The sequence below is a fragment of the Rhodamnia argentea genome, chromosome 8 (assembly GCF_020921035.1).
Source record: "Rhodamnia argentea isolate NSW1041297 chromosome 8, ASM2092103v1, whole genome shotgun sequence".
NCBI classification, from domain to species: domain Eukaryota; kingdom Viridiplantae; phylum Streptophyta; class Magnoliopsida; order Myrtales; family Myrtaceae; genus Rhodamnia; species Rhodamnia argentea.
The window spans coordinates 14,498,889-14,518,905 of NC_063157.1; the positions used below are offsets into that span (position 1 = coordinate 14,498,889).

At 40.2% G+C, this 20,017-nt stretch overlaps 2 protein-coding genes and 1 pseudogene across 3 annotated transcripts in view; 1 reads left to right on the forward strand and 2 right to left on the reverse strand.

Annotated features, from left to right (window-relative positions):
- LOC125316124 overlaps positions 1 to 6,735 on the reverse strand; it is a 28,415-nt gene extending 21,680 nt beyond the window's left edge. The window contains exon 1 of the mRNA XM_048283425.1: positions 6,457 to 6,735. Within this exon, the coding sequence (XP_048139382.1) occupies positions 6,457 to 6,681 (225 nt within the window). The 5' untranslated portion in view covers positions 6,682 to 6,735. The remainder of the gene's footprint in view (positions 1 to 6,456) is intronic.
- Positions 4,454 to 5,223, forward strand: LOC125316121 (annotated as a pseudogene).
- Positions 6,736 to 16,380: 9,645 nt separating the features above from the next.
- Positions 16,381 to 17,474, reverse strand: LOC125316123. 2 transcript variants are annotated; one of them, XM_048283423.1, is made up of 2 exons: positions 17,203 to 17,474; positions 16,381 to 16,503 (listed from the first exon to the last, which is right to left on the reverse strand). In XM_048283423.1, exons 1-2 carry the CDS (start codon positions 17,425 to 17,427, stop codon positions 16,420 to 16,422), a joined length of 309 nt encoding a protein of 102 aa, XP_048139380.1. In that variant the 5' UTR covers positions 17,428 to 17,474; the 3' UTR covers positions 16,381 to 16,419. The 2 variants fall into 2 exon arrangements, with proteins under 2 accessions (XP_048139380.1, XP_048139381.1); XM_048283424.1 differs by lacking the exon at positions 16,381 to 16,503 and adding an exon at positions 17,027 to 17,104.
- Positions 17,475 to 20,017: the final 2,543 nt, after the last annotated feature.

A 20,017-nucleotide genomic window follows, 5' to 3' on the forward strand; every position in this document is an offset into this window, starting at 1 on the left:
GCTGAAACATAGGCTCGGGTCCTGGTGGTTATGGAGCTTGATTCATCCGCCGATACCTGTGTCGTATGACTTGATGTCCAAACCGGCCTGGGCCCCCGACCTGGAGAAATTGGTCTTGCCCCCTGGCCTGTCATTGCCCCCTAAAGGGTACTGCCCCCTGGTTTTCGATGATCAAAGGTACCGGTTGTTCGTTGACGGGGAAGGGATTATGCTGGGCAGCAACCTCCCGACGAGCGACATTTTCGTTTTGTCGAACAGGGTGTCTCGGAAACATACCTGTGTCTATGGGCATATTTTGTCAAATAGGATGTCTAGGGAACATACCCGTGTCCGCATTTAGCGGGGGTCTAGGTTCGTTGACCGGCCAACGGGGCCCTACATTGGCGCCGGTGCTAAAGGTTGAGTATTTTGTCCAACGGGCCCTACATTTGGCGGTGTTGTTACGCCGTTCGCTGTTGGTACAAAGCCATTCCCCCTTTGGACATGAGGAGGGTTGACCGTCATTCCGTGCTGTCCCGCAAGACATTCGTGATATGTGTTGATGATTAACGGCTTGACAACCTCGGTCATTCGCTGAACCATGTGATCAGCAAACTCATTTTGGACTTCTTCAATGGTGCGTCTTATCGAAGTTAACATGACGGGTGTCATTTCCGAATTTCTCCTTGGCTCCTCGACATTACGTCGAGATACTTCGGCGTCTTCTATTGGGACCTGATGGGCCGTAGATGACTCCATTCGTTGCATCTCTTCTAGGGGTTCGTCTCCAACACCGTCTAAGTTAAAACGTCCTCTTGTGCGCGGCATAGCACCTCTCTCGAACCGACACCGGAGGTCCCACCGTGCGTGCCAAAAAAGATTGTTGCGCGTCGAAATCCTTCGACGGAGCTTTCTTGGTTATGGGTTCCGGGCCCAAAATGACTATAGCCCTAAAGAGATTGCTAACGTTAGAATCTTTTATCGAACTTAATAGGTTCATTTTCCAAAAATAGGTTCTGGGTCGGTTTTGGACAGAGAGTGTCAAATGCAATAAATGTCTTTATTAACACAAAAGGCGTGTTACGTACTCTTAGTAACTTCGACAACCCAACACGTGCAATAGTCGAGGCGTACAGCAAGCTTCGACGCGACTCTGGAATTAAATCAATAGGGTCGGACGGAAATGTAGGACACAATGCTGGAATTTAATCAACAGCACTAGACGGGGGATTGTAGGACACAATACCGGAATTGAATCGACGGTATTGGACAGGATGGATGAAGGGTGTAACACCAGAATTGAATCGACGGCACCGTACCTAATTAGTAGACATCAGAATCTAATCGACAACACCCGACTTCTAGATATGAAACTTGCCGGAATTGAATCGACGACGGGAATCTAGAAAGCTACAGCTAGACTAGGCTAAAAGCTTGAGAACTTAGTTGGAAAGATAAGTGTGTGTGTGTGTGTGTGTGTGTGTGTGTGTGTGTGTGTGTGTGTGTGTGTGTGTGTCTTTACTACTACGAGGTATTTATGGGCAGACTCTTTGATAACTGTCAAGCGGTTTCTTCCTTCGGCCCCACGCTTTACCTTTTTCCATAAGCCACGTAGATGATGGTTTCCTAGTCTTCGCGCCTTTTCTTTTTACCTCGTGGGAATTACCGCCAATCTTTTGATAACCGCTCTGATCGTGGCTTTTCTCCGATCGCTTTTCTTGTTCCGTAAGGAAATGGCGCCAGAATTTACCCTTACACGTGGCACCCTTTTTGATCGGCACGTACCTTGCTTCGGTGTTCTTTCCCGTAGCCGATTGTCGCCCCCTCACGTGCTTGTCACGAGCCTTCTTGGATTATTTTAGGTGTCAACAAATGGAAAAGGAAATCCACAAAGTCCTTTCCGGCTTCGGCAAAGAGGACGGTCCGGTTTCTCTTATCAACAACAAGCTTCAAACTCATCCTCTTGGTTTCTACCATGCTCGGCCTTCGTTTGTGCAGAGAATCAAGCATAACCATAAGCCGGTTATCCATGATTTCAGCTACAACACGAAGTGAATCGGGCTTAGTGCGGGCAAGCTAAGTCTAACATCGAGCCTAAAAACTCTCATGCTAGCCCATAATTGAAAAAAGCTAAAAGTCAACTAGTCCGTTTAACTTGCATTTTACTTTTCAATCAAGCCCATTTAATTGGTACAATTGATCCTCGCTCGTGCAACTTGGGCCATGGAATCATTAATTTCTCGCTAAATACCCTTGTCCGAGCCTGTCCAAAAATGTCTCCTGGCTCTTGTGGCTCGGGCTAGGCCTGTGGGCACGCGAGTTACCGGACCCATCATTGGTTCTATTCGACGGTCGCCACTCTAAAGCTTTGATCAAGTTGATCGCACCGTGGATCATCGCAACATTTCCGAATCAAGCTGGACTTAGAGAGAGCAATCTTGAGGCGGTGTCCATGGAAACCAAGAGAAAATCGAGAAATGCCCAAGAGTTTGTCTAACTTTTGTTAGATAAGTACATGTGCAAGAGTTTCCCCAAGAAACATATACGTGATACACTAGAAAAGACGAGAGCATGTATAATTAAGTTTTTTTCTATTAACACTAACTCACAAGAGCGTCAATCATATCACACTAACCGGAGAAAAATCGAGTTCACAGTAGTGGAGTTCGGGAAAAGGCAGGGGCTTTTGAAAAAAGATTAGCACTTTATATTTTTGAGTCAGAGACAAGATAGAGAGAAAACTATGGAGATTGGGTGGCAACGTTTTCTTCTGTAGCCTTGTGGAGGTAGGCACTTCTTGAGGAAGTTTTTACCAGTCAAGTCTTTCGGCTGCCATTCGTTCGGCTTTGTAGAAAAATCTTTAAGGAGATGCAAAGACTTTACGTTAGAGAGTTTTCATGAGAAGGTGGCGAAATTTTCAGCTGTAGCACCATGGGGTAGGCGCTGCTTGAGGAATTTTTTACCAGCCGGGTCATTCAAGTGCGTTTGGTTCGGCTTTCGAAAAAAATCTTTAAAGAGATGCAAAGACTTTATGTTAAAGGATTTTCATGAGAGGCACTCATTTTCATAATTACAGTAGTTGCTAAGAAGTTGTGTCAAGTAATCTCGAAAAATTTCATGATAGTTGCCACATTATTATTATTCAAATTATTGTCGAATTAATTGAATTAGTGATACGAGGCCTTAATTATAAATATTCATAAGTGAGAGGATTCATCCTATAAAAACAAGTTAAAAGAACCAACGGGCGAGTGGAACAAGTTATAGTCCATATAGTATAGATGCGGTTGTACAGTGTAGCTATGATGTGCTTTAATAGTGCCACGACGTATTGTAACTTTTTTGTTTAGTACATGCACTAAAGCTATAGAACTTCGAAGGTCAATTGAAAATTGGTACCATAGCTTGAAGACATGCTAAAAGGGATGGGATAGCTTCGTGTCACCTTCTTGCTTGGCTGGTGGGACAGAGCAAGAACTTTGTCGGTAATGGAAAGTATCAATTATCAATAAAATTATTAAAAAAATATTAAATTTATTATACAACGGTCAATTCAATTTTAAAAAATATTAAAATATAATTTAAAATTTTAAACCCACCTTTCCATGCACGCCACTAAAATTGTAATTTTAGAAATGCGCAATAAGAAAATTTTTAACTTTATGTGCAATCAAGTAACACAAACTTGTAAACCCACTTTTCTCTTATATAAACTTTTTGCAATGGTTAAAAATTCTCACAACTTATCATAGTCCTAAAATCAACATCTATGAAAAATTATTTCTGAACTTTTATTTTTGTGCGCAATGTAAACACTTACGTTTTCTTTTATAAACTTTTTTGTAGGAATTAAAAATTCTCTTTTGGGAATACATATACGAATATAAATTCTCATACATTTATTTTTAGAAATGCGCGATAAGGGAATTTTTAACTAGATTTTTTCCTTTCCACCAAAAAAAAAAAACTAGATTTTTTCCTTTTATGAAATTTTTGTGATTATTAGAATTTATTACTTGAGAATTTATCGTGACCCTTAGCTTCTTGTTTTTTTTTTTTTTTTGTGGGTAAAAATCGTACCCCTTAGTTCAACAGCTATAAGTGATGCGATTTCATTCACTTTATTATTTTGTTGATAATTAATTATAGTAATAAAATCACGATGATTCTTATCACTATCGATGAAACTCATTGTATAATTCTCTTCTTAAAGATGAGAAGTACCATGCAATAAAACTAAAGTTCATAAAAAGAGATTTGAGAACAAAATAGAATTTTTGCGTGCCATAGATCTTTGATCATTTATCTACTTAGAACACACACACATCAATTTAATTACCATGAATATATTATTTTTGTCCATCGTTCAGAGATTGATTACCAAATATCGCATAAGAATTAGAGATTTTTTGTTCTAAAATGACCATAAAAGGTAAAGCTCGCACGTAAACAGTCGATTTAACTTTTACTTTTCTGTGATCTTAAGGAAGCATTTTCAACTGCAGTTGCGTGACTGAATGGTTTTGGCGAAAATGGCAGGTTCCGGAGACATTGCCTGAGGAGGTTCTGGGCAAGATGGGTGCTCCGGCGAAGAGCGATGTGCCGATAATCACTCCGAACGAGCTCGTGGAGGCCGATGGCATTATGTTCGGCTTCCCGGCCCGGTTCGGGATGATGGCTGTGCAATTCAAGGCCTTCATGGACGCAACCGGCGGCCTCTGGGGCTCGCAGAAGCTGGCAGGCAAGCCCGCGGGGATCTTCTACAGCACCGGGTCTCAAGGAGGTGGACAGGAGACCACTCCGTAAGTTGCCAATTCACCGATCGAGTTTGCGAACATCATTCAATTTCGATTTTGTTCATAGACTCATTGCCCGATTTCTCCGTTGACGTGTCTTGGTTCGATCAGATTGACCGCGATCACCCAGCTGACCCACCACGGCATGATCTTCGTCCCCGTCGGGTACACCTTCGGGGCCGGCATGTTCGAGATGGAGAAGGTGAAGGGGGGAGCCCATACGGCGCGGGGACTTTTGCCGGCGACGGCTCAAGGCAGCCTTCGGAGCTGGAGCTTGGGCTCGCGTTCCACCAGGGCAAGTACTTTGCTGACATCGCAAAGAAGCTTAGGACCTCTGCTTAAAATTTCTGCTCTGATGATATGGAAACTCCGTGTATCTGTTCTCTTCAAATTGCCTCGGCTTGCTACATCCACATTGTAATAAGTGCTTTTCAAGATGATGAAATATTTTGACTGTTACATATTTTTTGGTCTACAGTTTATTTTGATTACACAGTATTTAGCCATTTACTGATGAGGAAGAATGCGGCTGGAGGATTCATCACAGTCAAAGAAAGACCCAAGTGATATTGCCGCCGCATTACAGAACACTTTGATCCTTACAGAACGGAGTTTTCTCTTCTTTTTTTGGGTCAGATTTCAGAATGGAGTAAACGTCGATTTCATAAATATGTGCAACCTATGAAACACAACCATTGCAGCTTGACAAGGATAGACACATCTAAAGATGACATTCTCATAAACCACAGCACCACACACTGATAATAACTGAAAGAAAAAGCGTAATTCACGACCATACTACTACAACTGGAATCAGTGGACTCGCCGAAATACCACTCAAATGGAAATAAAATAGATAAAGCCATTAATAGAGAAATAGCAGTAGCAGTTATCTTGAAATGGATCATCATGCAGATGCTTCCTTCTCATTGAAGAATATGTCTGTGAACACCTTCTTGGAGTGCAAAGAAACATTCAACAGCTTTATGGCCTACAAACCAGATGACAAGAGAATCAGAAGCTTTCACTGAACATTTCGCAGCCATGGGTAATGAATTGTCATGATGCTAAAATAGCATAGAGAATTAAGTCCTCAAATTCGATTTAGTAACAATCCAGACCTTATCAGCTATCTTTAACTTAAGAAACTAGCAAGTCGTGAAGATTTATTTAGAAAAAGTGCTGATGCACACTACTCCTTAACTATGAATTATCATCCTTGTCATGAAGATGTGATTTTACCCAACAATGGATATCCTTTTTTTTCTAAACCGAAGCCCATTTTTGTGTCGGGGTAGGATATCACTAAACCTTTTGCAATGTCAGCAGCGCGGCCGTAACAGAAGAGAGACTCATAGCGCAAGTTGGAATGCATAAATCTGACATGTAGTCAATGGCGACACTACTACCATCCATATCCCAGCAATGGCTCACTGAAATCTCTTAACTATCATTAGAAATGCTCTAACTAACATCACTTCTATGTGTTATTCAATGATCCTCCAATTTTCACTAACATCGCTCCTATGTGTTATTCAATAATCCTTCAATTTTCACTAACATCTACATGAATAAAAGGCTTAATATGTCCTGGAGCATGACGAAAATGCAACTAATAATTTTAAGCCTGGAAACAAAAAAAAAAAGATATAGGATATTAGAAAGGGGTTGCAGGCCTTACCTCATCCATCCCAAAATCTACCACCTTCTCTTCAACATCCCCAAGTTCCTGCACATTGAACTTGTTGATGAGAGTAACACAAGAAATGGTGGACATAGGCTTCACGACCAGATCATCCATCACCATGTATGTCACAACGCCTTTCACATAACCACCCTCAATGCCGGATGTCTCGGACGAGGATGACACCGCTGGCCCAACAACCCATGAAAGTTTGGCACTCATATTGTTACGGCAATATGGACATTTTGCCGAGGGGGCATCAGTGACATAGTGATCACATCTGGAAGGGCACCCGTAGTAGTCGGTTGGCGCGGAAGCTGAAGCTTCAGGTAATAACAAGGGAAGCTCTGGACCACTGCTCGGTAACTTGGGCCTCAACGGAGTCTCTTTCTGGTTAGTTTTTAAATATATTTCACTGAGATTCTCAATACTCTTGTAGACGTTGCCTAAGCTAGCAGCTGTGCCTCCACTGGTGAGGAAACTAATAACAGTTCCAACTGGTAAAGCCAAACAATGGAAAAGGAAATCCACAAAGTCCTTTCCAGCTTCAGCAAAAAGCACCGTATGGCTTCTCCGGTCAACAAGAAGCTTCAAGCTCATCGTGGTTGCTGCCATGGTTGTTTTTGTTCTTGACCTGTCAAGAGAATTAGACCAATCTGAAAAATAGCCTTCCTTCCTATGTTACTGAGATAAAAGCCAAATTAAATCTCAAGGTGCTTGGTTGTTTTTTGCCATTTTATAACACTTGCTCTTGAGTTTGTAATGTTATACTGTTGTAATATCAGCTTCTCAAATCTCATAAAATGAAAACTGTCTACAGGTTCTCATGGCTGGGGCTAGGCCTTGCAGGCACCGGAGTTACCCGGACCATCATGCATCTATTTGGCAGTCACCCCTCTAAAGCTTTGATCAATGTCGATCGTACCGGACCATAAAAAAACTATCAAATCAAGCAATCGGGAGGCGGTGTCCACAGAAACCGAGAGAAAATCAAGAACTCCTCAAAGATTTGTCTCTTTTGTTGGATAAGCCAATGCGCAAGAGTTTCACGAACCAGCATCTACGTGATACAACCGACTCCTGTTGGGGAAAATACGAACCCTTGCTCTACAATGATGCGAGTAACGAAAAGGCGAGAGCAAGTCTACTTCAGTTTCGCACTAACCAGGAGAAAATAGTCAAACTGGGCTTCTCAATTGTGGTGTGGCTTCGACCCTGCAAGTGCAAGAGCTGCTTCCTTCACGGGTCATGGTCAACAGACGGAGAGCTTTGCTTTTCTTATAGTGGAGTTTGGGACAAGGCCGGGGCCCGGGGCTTTTGGAAAAGGCACCAGCTTTTTTTCTTTTGGGTCAGAGGAAATTATTAACACAGGTTCTTCGGGGAGAATTTTTTTAGCTGGAGCACCTTCTTGAGGAAGTTTTCGCAGTGGGGTCTTCTCCTGACACATATTTGACGTGACTTGATCGCAGGTAGACCTGGGAACATGCATATATACAAGGGTGATCGGTTCTCGAATTGGGAACTGGACCAATGCCCTAAGACGTTATCCGGTTCCGAGTGAACCAATGAAACGGTGGCACATAACCCGGATAGATGTTCTTCTCCGACGCATCTCGGGGACCGACAATATCGGCGTCCTCTTTCATCCTGGCAAAAGTGCCAAGAAAAAGGAAGAAGAGTGAGACCTAATGCTTGGCTCGATGATTGAAAATAGTTTGGAGCGACCGAGCGAGAGAGAAAATACGAGTAGGTATCTCCAAGCTAAGGGCGCGCATGGCAACACTTTTACTTCAAAAATTAATTTCTAGTCGGAAGTTGATTTTTCTATTTTTACTTTTGAGCAGAAGTTGATTTTTCTATTTCTATTCTAGAAGTTGATTTATGATTGGAGAAAAACTTTTGATAACAGGACAAAATTTCAGCTTTTGAAACACAAATTCATTTGCTAATGATTGAAAATTTCTACTTTTATAACATTATTAACACAAAATCTTCTACGAAAAATTATTGTCGTCGACCGAAAAATATGTTCTTCATTTTTAATTTTTTTAAAATATTTTTAAAGAATAATTTTTATTATAAAAAAATCTTTTTTTTTTTTAAAACTAAAAAAAATATTATTTGCATATGTGTGGCGGGCGAGAGCGGCAATGGGCAATGGTCGGTAGCTGGCAGGGGTGGGTGGTAGCGAACAATGATCGGCGGCGGGCAGTGGCCACGGCGGGTGATGGTCGGAGTCGGTGGGCGGCAGCAGTTCGCCGGTGGGCGGGTGGCGGTCAATGTATGTCGATGGTGGGCGGCGATTGGCATCAACGGCGGAGCCATTGTTGGGAGAGAGGCGTTGAAAGTGAAAAGAGGCTGAAACGAGAGAGATATTGATATTGAAGAATTGGGTGGAAACCACATTATCTATTTTATTTATGGCAAAGGCTAACTACTTAACAGAGTTGACAAGGATGCACAAATTTATTCTGAAGTCATTGCAAAGAGTTAGATTTTGGATGGGAAAGGACATGTCATGTCGATCCTGTAAGCAACGTATGTATAGCTCCCCCTCTCATTATGAAAAAATAAAATAAGTGTCGAAGTTTAGACAATCATTTCTTCTTGCTTATTTTATGGCACCTCGTGAGCATTGAATATTGTTATCTTGTCTTTGGTGTCCCTTTTTCTGCTGGAGTTTTTTATTTCTATCTTTTTGCCTAGGCCGTCCTTTTATCCTTTGGGCTTGGAGAGCCTAACGACTCCCAGTCAGTTCATAGTAAATTTATCGAGGGTCAGTTCATAGTAAATCTATTCATTGCTTGAACCACATGGATCAGTTCACATAAAACACATTCATCCCGACGTTACAAGCATATACACATTCAGGAACTTGTTTTCTTAGCAAGCTAACATATAGTAGAGAGTAATTTCACATTGCGGATCAAATAGTTTCATCAGCATTTCACAAAGTAGCAAGAGCAAACTACCCCAGCAAGCCAATACGAATGGAGAGTTTTTGAAATTGAAGAATAGCATTTCACTTGAGATCTTCCCCTGTTGAATCGGTCTGTGAGAACCGTTTTGGAATGCAATGAAGCGCTCAACAGCTTTATGGCCTGGGTAAAGATCGCACGGCACAAGACAAGTCATTAAAAATGGGTGCTTGAGAAAAGGCAAGTTATAAAAACAGGGGTGCTTCCGGTTTCTAGCAAACAATAGCTCACATAATCTGAACTTGATCATGAAGCCGTATGGCTTCTAACGTCCTTGTTGACACATAAATTTTGATTAACCTTTTTCAGTCAATTTTGCTTAAGAAAAAATTAGAACTAATTTTAGTTCTAAGCAAAAATAATCAAATCAGTTTTCATATTTATTTTAGCATACATTGCATACACATTTTCATCAAACTGGTAGTGAATGGATTTAATTCAAGGTTTTCAACTCAATTGACTTATCTGAGTTGTTCTTGTGCCGAAATTTTTAAGGAGTATGGGTGATTAAGTCCTTTGGGGCTTAATTAAAAAAGGTCTTGAGATTCAGGATCTATTTCATAAAGAGTCATAGGTTAGAGCCCCTAAGTTGACCTAATTTTCCCTATAAAAGCATGCTTATACTTCACAAGCAAGGGGAGGCCACAATATTGCAATACACGGCAGATCCTTCGTATTAAAAGCAGCGTGAGAAGGGTGGAGAGAAAAAGGGTCGTCTTCTTCCTCTAGTGGGCATCTCCAAGGCCACAATGAGGCGACCATAAACCTTCTTCAAGAAAAGAAAGAGGAGGTGGCGGAGATTGAGGAGGAAAAAGGGAGTGGATCTTTCATCAATCTTAGATAACTGCATCTTTCTTGCTCTTGATTTTTATTGGCTTTTTCAGGTTCTACTTGTGGGTTCTGTTTGTAGGAAAATACGAAGAGAACACAATACGAGGCCGATTCATTGACATACATAGCAAAAGAATTCGCAGGAAAAGAAGAGGAGAAATAAGAAAAAAAAAAAAAACGAAACATTGTCTTGTTCCCTGGGAGATTTCACCTAAGCTTGCAGGTCCGCCGAGCAACAGTCAAGCCGTCTTTTTTTATCATCCAGCCTATGATCTATAGCTGTTCTCCGTTTAAGCTTGGGGAAATCACCCCATTCAGAACAGCTCAATTGACCAGTGAGAGATCATTCATCTATGAAGAAAAGGAAAGAATAGAGATGGGCCTTTGAGTCTTCATAAAAGTTTCATCTCGAACATCCCATCATCATCTTTTCTTATTTATTTCTTTTCTTCTTCTCATGCACAAATGTTACGGCACTCCACAGGAGCACTTGCAGCTTATTGTGATGTTTAATCTTTCATGGGCATGTGAATTAGATAGTCCAAGCGGTGGTCAACGAAGGACATCCACGAAGACTTATTCTCTCAGTTTCCATTCCTCCACCGAGCGAACTTGCATATGTATTTTTGGCCTACCATTCAGCTACAACGGATTCGTTGCCTTGATCATCACTGTCGGCCCAAGCCAGTTTCGTCCACAAATTGGTACGTATTCGAATTAGGAAAGCTTATCCTTGGAGATTAGGTACAATTTCTTATCTCGAAATAAGATATTCAATTGCTTTGTTTGAAAATTTTTAAGTATATTGTGTATCTTGTAGTATGCTTTACACATTGCATCAAAGTAGATATCTTTTAAAAATACAGGTTGATTAGGAAGATTTTCTTTCCTAATCGGCAACTTGACATACGATCGAGAAAGTTCATCTTTAAGATTATTGATGGAATACTCGATTAGGCAAAAATTTGTGTTCAATTGTTAATTGTGGGATTACGAATTAAAGATTGACTCAAATATTTACGAAATATTCCAAAACTTGATTGATATATCCACTTTCTTGATTGACATTGATTGGCATCTTCACTGAGTTGTTTGATTTTCATATTTTTTAGAATATATCCGTCACGCGATCTAATCTCGAAAATTCTAAAAGATTTGCATTCATTCACTTTTCATATTTGAAAATTGCATATCTTTCCAAAAATAGCATCATGTAGACAATTGCATATCTAATCCTTTTTGTAAATAATCAGATTAGATTGCATTTTAGGATAAAAATTGCATGTTTAAATAGAATTTTATGCCTAAAATAATCTATCTTAATGTATTAGGGTTTCGGTCAATTTAAACTCTAAAATATGCAAGATAAATATTGTTTTGGCATAGTTCTATTTTAGGAAATTAATTTATCCGAAAATATAAAAAAAAAAATCATTCAACCCTACCACGTCATCCTTGCCACGTCATCCGTGCCATGTCATCCTTGCCACGTCATCCGTGCCATGTCATCCTTGCCATGTCATCTTTGCCACGTCATCCTTGTCACGTGATTCATCTTTGCTATGTCACCTCATACCATGTCATATAGGTTGCAAGTTAGTTTGCATTCCATGTAGAATTGTATGCTTAGGTCAATTTAATTGATTCCAACATCACATAATCAATCTAATTAAACTATAAGCATATCTTTATACATTAGTTTAAAATTGCATATTTAAAATTTTAATTAATTCATATGTCACGAAGTTAATTTTCCTTTGCATGTCATATTTTGCACGTCATTTAGCTTAGTCTTGCATTTGCATCACGACATTGCATCATATATAGTATAGTCTTTCATGTATTCATATAAAAATCGAAAATAAAAAAAAAATTGTGTGGCGCATGCTCCCTTGATTATATTGACTTCTGGATGTTCATTAATTGATTGTGCACCCGTATGATAACCTTTGTTAGTGACTTAGGTTAAAATCAATTAATATTGCCTTCTCAAATGATTTTTCATGAAATAAAATGGTACCAAAAGGGCGATAGATTAATGCGGCGTAATCAAGTCCCCGAACTCTTAATCTCTGGTTCGTAGGAATAAAATAGTTCTCCCGCTATTTTATTTAGGTTTCTAATCGACCTACCATAAATGATTAGTGGCGACTCCAATATTAAAATATATTGCATGTTAATCAATTGAACCTTAAGTTGTGATTTGGTATGGACTTGAGAGAGTTTGAGTTAGGTTAGTTAAATAATTAACTTGATAATCCATTAGCCTGGAAATTTCTCCAATTTTTTAGGTCACGAAAGTCCTAAACACCATAATTAGATTGGAATGTTTAGTTTCTTCTTCCAAATGCTGAGCATTGATGTGCTCTCAGTTGATGAGTTGACCACATATTGATGGGATGGATCAAGCCTTGTAATCTCATACGAACATCGTAGTTAGCTCTAGAACCGGTTGGTTATTCTCTTATGCCATGTTCCCCGACCGGACGTAAAACTACCAGTTGAAAATCAACCTTCAGATTTCATTGTTTTATCTTAAATGGGGTCGAAATATTTGTAAGAGGTTGCCACTTTTGCGGGCCTTACCTCGTCCATGCCAATCACCTTCTCTTGGAGATCCCCGATTTCGTGCGCATTGTACCGGTTGAGGAGAGTAATGCAAGAGATGCTGGACATGGGCTTCATGACCAGACCGTCCATCGCCATGTATGTGACCACGCCTCTCACGTAACCGCCCTCCCCACCGGGTACCCTTGGCCGAGGATGCGGCACCAGCAGCCGGCCCTGGGACCCATGACGGTTTCTTGCTCATCGCATTGTTGCAACCAGGACATCTTGTAGAAGGGGAATCCGTCACACGCCTACTACATGAAGCGCCTGCGTAGCGAAAAGCATTAGCAGTACGAGGGCAAATATAGTAGTTAAATGGTGCTGAAGGTGGAGCTTGAGGCAACAATCGCCGCGTAACATCCGGACCGAAGCTCCGTGCTTTGGGATTCAACAGAGCCTCTTTCTATCTAAGTTCGATAGATGGGTCGCTGAGATTCTCGACACTCGTATAAAGATTGCACAAGCCACCCACCATGCCTGCTTTGGGGAGAAGACCGACAATAGTTCCAATCGGCAAAGCCGGAAAATGGAAAAGGTAATCCACAAAGTCCTTTCCGGCTTCGGCAAAGAGGACGGTGTGGTTTCTCTTATCAACAAGAAGCTTCAAACTCATCGTCTTGGTTTATGCCATGCTTGGCCTTGGTCTGTGCAGAGAATCAAGCGTAACCATAAGCTAGGTATCCATGATTTCAGCTACAACACGAAGTGAATCGGGCTTGGTCTGGGCGGGCTAAGTCCGACATCGAGCCTAAAAACTCTCACGCCAGCCCATAATTGAAAAAAGGAAACAATCAACTAGTTCGTTTAACTTGCATTTTACTTTTCAATCGAGCCCATTTAATTGGTACAATTGATCCTAACTCGTGCAACTTGTGCCATGGAATCATTCATTTCTCGCTAAATACCCTTGTTCGAGCCTGTCCAAAAATGTCTCCGGGCTCTTGTGGCTTGGGCTAGGCCCGTGGGCACGCGAGTTACCGGACCCATCATTGGTTCTATTAGACGGTCACCACTCTAAAGCTTTGATCAAGTTGATCGCACTGTGGATCATCGCAACATTTCCAAATCAAGCTGGACTTAGAGAGAGCAATCTTGCGGCGGTGCCATGGATACCAAGAGTAAATCGAGAAATACCCAAGAGTTTGTCTAACTTTTGTTAGATAAGTACATGTGCAGGAGTTTTCCCAAGAAATATATACGTGATACACTAGAAAAGACGAGAGCATGTATAATTAAGCTTTTTTCTATTAACACTAACTCACAAGGGCGTCAATCATATCACACTAACCGGAGAAAAATCGTGTTCACGGTAGTGGAGTTCGGTAAAAGGCGGGGGCTTTTGAAAAAAGATTAGCACTTTATACTTTTGAGTCAGAGACAAGATAGAGAGAAAACTATGGAGACCGGGCGGCAACGTTTTCCGTTGTAGCACTGTGGGGTAGGCACTTCTTGAGGAAGTTTTTACCAGTCAAGTCTTTCGGCTGCAATTCGTTCGGCTTTGTAGAAAAATCTTTAAGGAGATGCGAAGACTTTACGTTAGAGAGTTTTCATGAGAAGGTGGTGAAGTTTTCAGTTGGAGCACCATGGGGTAGGTGCCGCTTGAGGAATTTTTTACCAGCCGGGTCGTTCGGGTGCGTTTGGTTCGGCTTTCGAAAAAAATCTTTAAAGAGATGCAAAGACTTTATGTTAAAGGATTTTCATGAGAGGCACTCATTTTCATAATTACGGTAGTTGCTAAGAAGTTGTGTCAAGTAATCTTGAAAAATTTTATGATAGTTGCCTCATTATTATTATTCAAATTATTGTCGAATTAATTGAATCAGTGATATGAGGCCTTAATTATAAATATTCATAAGTGAGAGGATTCATCCTATAAAAACAAGTTAAAAGAACCAACGGGTGAGTGGAACAAGTTATAGTCCATATAGTATAGATGCGGTTGTACAGTGTAGCTATGATGTGCTTTAATAGTGCCACGAAGTATTGTAACTTTTTTGTTTAGTACATGCACTAAAGCTGTAGAACTTCGAAGGTCAATTGAAAATTGGTACCATAGCTTGAAGACATGCTAAAAGGGATGGGATAGCTTCGTGTCACCTTCTTGCTTGGCTGGTGGGACAGAGCAAGAACTTTGTCGTTAATGGAAAGTATCAATTATCAATAAAATTATTAAAAAAAATCTTAAATTCATTATAAAATGGTCAATTCAATCTAAAAAAATATTAAACTATAATTTAAAATTTTAAACATGCCTTTCCATGCACGCCACTAAAATTGTAATTTTAGAAATGCGCAATAAGGGAATTTTTAACTTTATGTGCAATCATGTAACAAAAACTTGTAAACCCACTGTTCTCTTATATAAACTTTTTGCAATGGTTAAAAATTCTCACAACTTATCATAGTCCTAAAATCAACAGCTATGAAAAATTATTTCTGAACTTTTATTTTTGTGCGCAATGTAAGCACTTATGTTTTCTTTTATAAACTTTTTTGTAGGAATTAAAAATTCTCTTTTGGGAATACATATACGAATATAAATTCTCATACATTTATTTTTAGAAATGCGCGATAAGGAAATTTTTAACTAGATTTTTTCCTTTCCACCAAAAAAAAAAAAAACTAATTTTTTCCTTTTATGAAATTTTTGTGATTATTAGAATTTATCGTCACCCTTAGCTTCTTGTTTTTTCTTTTTTTTGTGGGTAAAAATCGTAGCTCTTAGTTCAACAGCTATAAGTGATGCGATTTCATTCACTTTATTATTTTGTTGATAATTAATCATAGTAATAAAACCATGATGATTCTTATCATTATCGATGAAACTCATTGTATAATTCTCTTCTTAAAGGTGAGAAGTACCGTGTAATAAAACTAAAGCTCATAAAAAGAGATTTGAGAACAAAGTAGAATTTTTGCGTGCCATAGATCTTTGATCATTCATCTACTTAGAACATACACACACATCAATTTAATTACCATGAATATATTATTTTTGTCCATCGTTCAGAGATTGATTACCAAATATCGCATACGAATCAGAGATTTTTTCTCTCTCGCTCGCACGTAAACAGTCGATTTAACTTTTTTTTTTTTTTTGGTAAGGACAGTCGATTTAACTTTTACTTTCTGTAGTTTACTGATGAGGAAGAATGCGGCTGGAGGATTCATCACAGTCAAAGAAAGACCCAAGTGATATTGCCGCTGCATTACAGAACGCTTTGATCCTTACAGAACGGAGTTTTTTCTTCTTTTTTTGGGTCAGATTTCAGTATGGAGTAAACCGACCATTGATTTCTCAAATTTGTGCAACCTATGAAACACAACCATTGCAGCTCGATAAGGATAGACACATCTAAAGATGACATTCTCATAAACCACAGCACCACACACTGATAACAACTGAAAGAAAAAGCGTAATTCACGACCATACGACTACAACTGGAATAAGTGGACTCGCCGAAATACCACGCAAATGGAAATAAAATAGATAAAGCCATTAATAGAAAAACAGCAGAAGCAGTTATCTTGAAATGGATCATCATGCAGATGGTTCCTTCTCACTGAAGAATATGTCTGTGAACACCTTCTTGGAGTGCAAAGAAGCATTCAACAGCTTTATGGCCTACAAACCAGATAACAACAGAATCAGAAGCTTTCACTGAACATTTCGCAGCCATGGGTAATGAATTGTCATGGTGCTAAAATATCATAGAGAATTAAGTCCTCAAATTCGATTTAGTAACAATCCAGACCTTATCAGCTATCTTTAACTAAGAAACTAGCAAGTCGTGAAGATTTGTTTAGAAAAAGTGCTGATGCACACTACTCCTTAACTATGAATTATCATCCTTGTCATGAAGAAGTGATTTTAGCCAACAATGGATCTTGTTCTTTTTCTAAACCCAAGCCCTTTTTTGTGTCGGGGTAGGATATCACTAAACCTTTTGCAATGTTAGCAGCGTGGCTGTAACAGAAGAGAGACTCGTAGCGCAAGTTGGAATGCATAAATCTGACATATAGTCAATGGCGACACTACTACCATCCATATCCCAGCAATGGCTCACTGAAATCTCTTAACTATCATTAGAAATGCTCTAACTAACAACATCACTTCTATGTGTTATTCAATGATCCTCCAATTTTCACTAACATCGCTCCTATGTGTTATTCAATGATCCTTCAATTTTCACTAACATCTACATGAATAAAAGGCTTAATATGTCCTGGAGCATGACGAAAAAGCAACTAATAATTTTAAGCCTGGAAACGAAAAAAACAAAAAAAAAGATATAGGATATTAGAAAGGGGTTGCAGGCCTTACCTCATCCATCCCAAAATCTACCACCTTCTCTTCAAGATCCCCAAGTTCCTGCACATTGAACTTGTTGATGAGAGTAACACAAGAAATGGTGGACATAGGCTTCACGACCAGATCATCCATCACCATGTATGTCATAACCCCTTTCACATAACCACCCTCACTGCCAGATGTCTCGGACGAGGATGACACAGCTGGCCCAACAACCCATGAAAGTTTGGTACTCATATTGTTACGGCAATATGGGCATTTTGCCGTGGGGGCATTAGTGAAATTGTTACTACATCTTGAAGGGCACCCGTAGTAGTCAGTTGGCGCGGAAGCTGAAGCTTCAGGTAATAACAAGGGAAGCTCCGGACCACTGCTCGGTAACTTGGGCCTCAACAGAGTCTCTTTCTGGTTAGTTTTTAAATATATTTCACTGAGATTCTCAATACTCTTGTAGACGTTGCCTAAGCTAGCAGCTGGGCCTCCACCGCTAAGGAAACTAATAACAGTTCCAACTGGTAAAGCCAAACAATGGAAAAGGAAATCCACAAAGTCCTTTCCAGCTTCAGCAAAGAGAACCGTGTGGCTTCTCCGGTCAACAAGAAGCTTCAAGCTCATCTTAGTCGCTGCCATGGCTGTTTTTGTTCTTGACCTGTCAAGAGAATTAGACCAATCTGAAAAATAGCCTTCCTTCCTATGTTACTGAGATAAAAGCCAAATTAAATCTCAACGTGCTTGGTTGTTTTTTGCCATTTTATAACACTTGCGCTTGAGTTTGTAATGTTACACTGTTGTAATATCAGCTTCTCAAATCTCATAAAATGAAAAATGTCTACAGGTTCTCATGGCTGGGACTAGGCCTTGCAGGCACCGGAGTTACCCAGACCATCATGCATCTATTTGGCAGTCACCCCTCTAAAGCTTTGATCGATGTCGATCGTACCGGACCATAAAAAAACTATCAAATCAAGCAATCGGGAGGCGGTGTCCACAGAAACCGAGAGAAAATCAAGAACTACTCAAAGATTTGTCTCTTTTGTTGGATAAGCAGATGCGCAAGAGTTTCACGAACCAACATGTCCGTGATACAGCCGACTCCTGTTGGGGAAAATACGAACCCTTGCTCTACAATGATGCGAGTAACGAAAAGGCGAGAGCAAGTCTACTTCAGTTTCGCACTAACCAGGAGAAAATCGTCAAACTGGGCTTCTCAATTATGGCTTCGACCCTGCAAGTGCAAGAGCTGCTTCCTTCCCGGGTCATGGTCAACAGACGGAGAGCTTTGCCTTTCTTATAGTGGAGTTTGGGACAAGGCCGGGGCCCGGGGCTTTTGGAAAAGGCACCAGCTTTTTTTCTTTTGGGTCAGAGGAAATTATTAACACAGGTTCTTCGGGGAGAATTTTTTTAGCTGGAGCACCTTCTTGAGGAAGTTTTCGCAGTGGGGTCTTCTCCTGACAAATATTCGATGTGACTTGATCGCAGGTAGAGCTGGGAGCATGCATATATACGAGGGTGATCGCTTCCCAACAGTTAGGAATGGAGAGGACGGTTCTCGAATTGGAAACTGGACCAATGCCCTGAAACGTTATCCGGTTCCGAGTGAGCCAATGAAACGGTGGCACATAACCCGGAGAGATGTTCTTCTCCGACGCATCTCGGGGACCGACAATATCGGCGTCCTCTTTCATCCCGACAAAAGTGCCAAGAAAAAGGAAGAAGAGTGAGACCTAATGCTTGGCTCGATGATTGAAAATAGTTTAGAGCGACCGAGCGAGAAAGAAAAGTACAGTAGGTATCTCCAAGCTAAGGACGTGCATGGCAACACTTCTACTTCAAAAATTAATTTCTAATCAGAAGTTGATTTTTTTATTTTTACTTTTGAGCAGAAGTTGATTTTTTTACTTCTATTCTATAAGTTGATTTATGATTAGAGAAAAACTTTTGATAACAGGACAAAATTTCAGCTTCTCAAACACAAATTCGTTTGCTAATGGTTGAAAATTTCTACTTTTATAATATTATCAACACAAAATCTTCTACGAAAAATTATTATCATCGACCGAAAAATCTATTCTTTATTTTTAATTTTTTTAAAAAATTTTTAAAGAATAATTTTTATTATAAAAAATCTTATTTACTTTTTAAAACTAAAAAAAATATTATTTGCATATGTGTGGCGGGCAAGAGTGGCAACGGGCAATGGTCGGCAACTGGCAGGGGTGGGTGGTATCGAACAATGATCGACGGCGGGCAGTGGCCACGGCAGGTGATGGTCGAAGGCGGTGGGTGGCAGCAAGTTGACGATGGGCGGGTGGCGGTCGGCGATCAATGTATGTCGATGGTGGGCGGCGATTGGCATCAATGGCGGAGCGGTTGTTGGGAGAGAGGCGTTGAAAGTGAAAAGAGGCTGAAACGAGAGACATATTGATATTGAAGAATTGGGTGGAAACCATATTATCTATTTTATTTATGGCAAAGGCTAACTACTTAACAGAGTTGACAAGGATGCACAAAGTTATTCCGAAGTCATTGCAAAGAGTTAGATTTTGGACGGGAAAGGACATGTCATGTCGATCCCGCGAGCAACGTATGTATAGCTCCCCTTCACATTATGAAAAAATAAAATAAGTGTCAAAGTTTAGACAATCATTTCTTCTTGCTTATTTTATGGCACCTCGCGGGCATTGAATATTGTTATCTTGTCTTTGGTGTCCCATTTTCTGCTGGATTTTTTTATTTCTATCTTTTTGCCTAGGCCGTCCTTTTATCCTTTGGGCTTGGAGAGCCTAACGACTCCCAGTCAGTTCATAGTAAATTTATCGAGGGTCAG

Coding starts and splice junctions, on each gene's coding strand:
- LOC125316123 (XM_048283423.1), bottom strand. CDS start 17,427: ATGAGTACCAAACTTTCATGGGTTGTTGGGCCAGCTGTGTCATCCTCG. Junction 16,504..17,202: donor TAGATTTTGGGATGGATGAG/GTAAGGCCTGCA, acceptor TCTGGTTTGTAG/GCCATAAAGCTGTTGAATGC.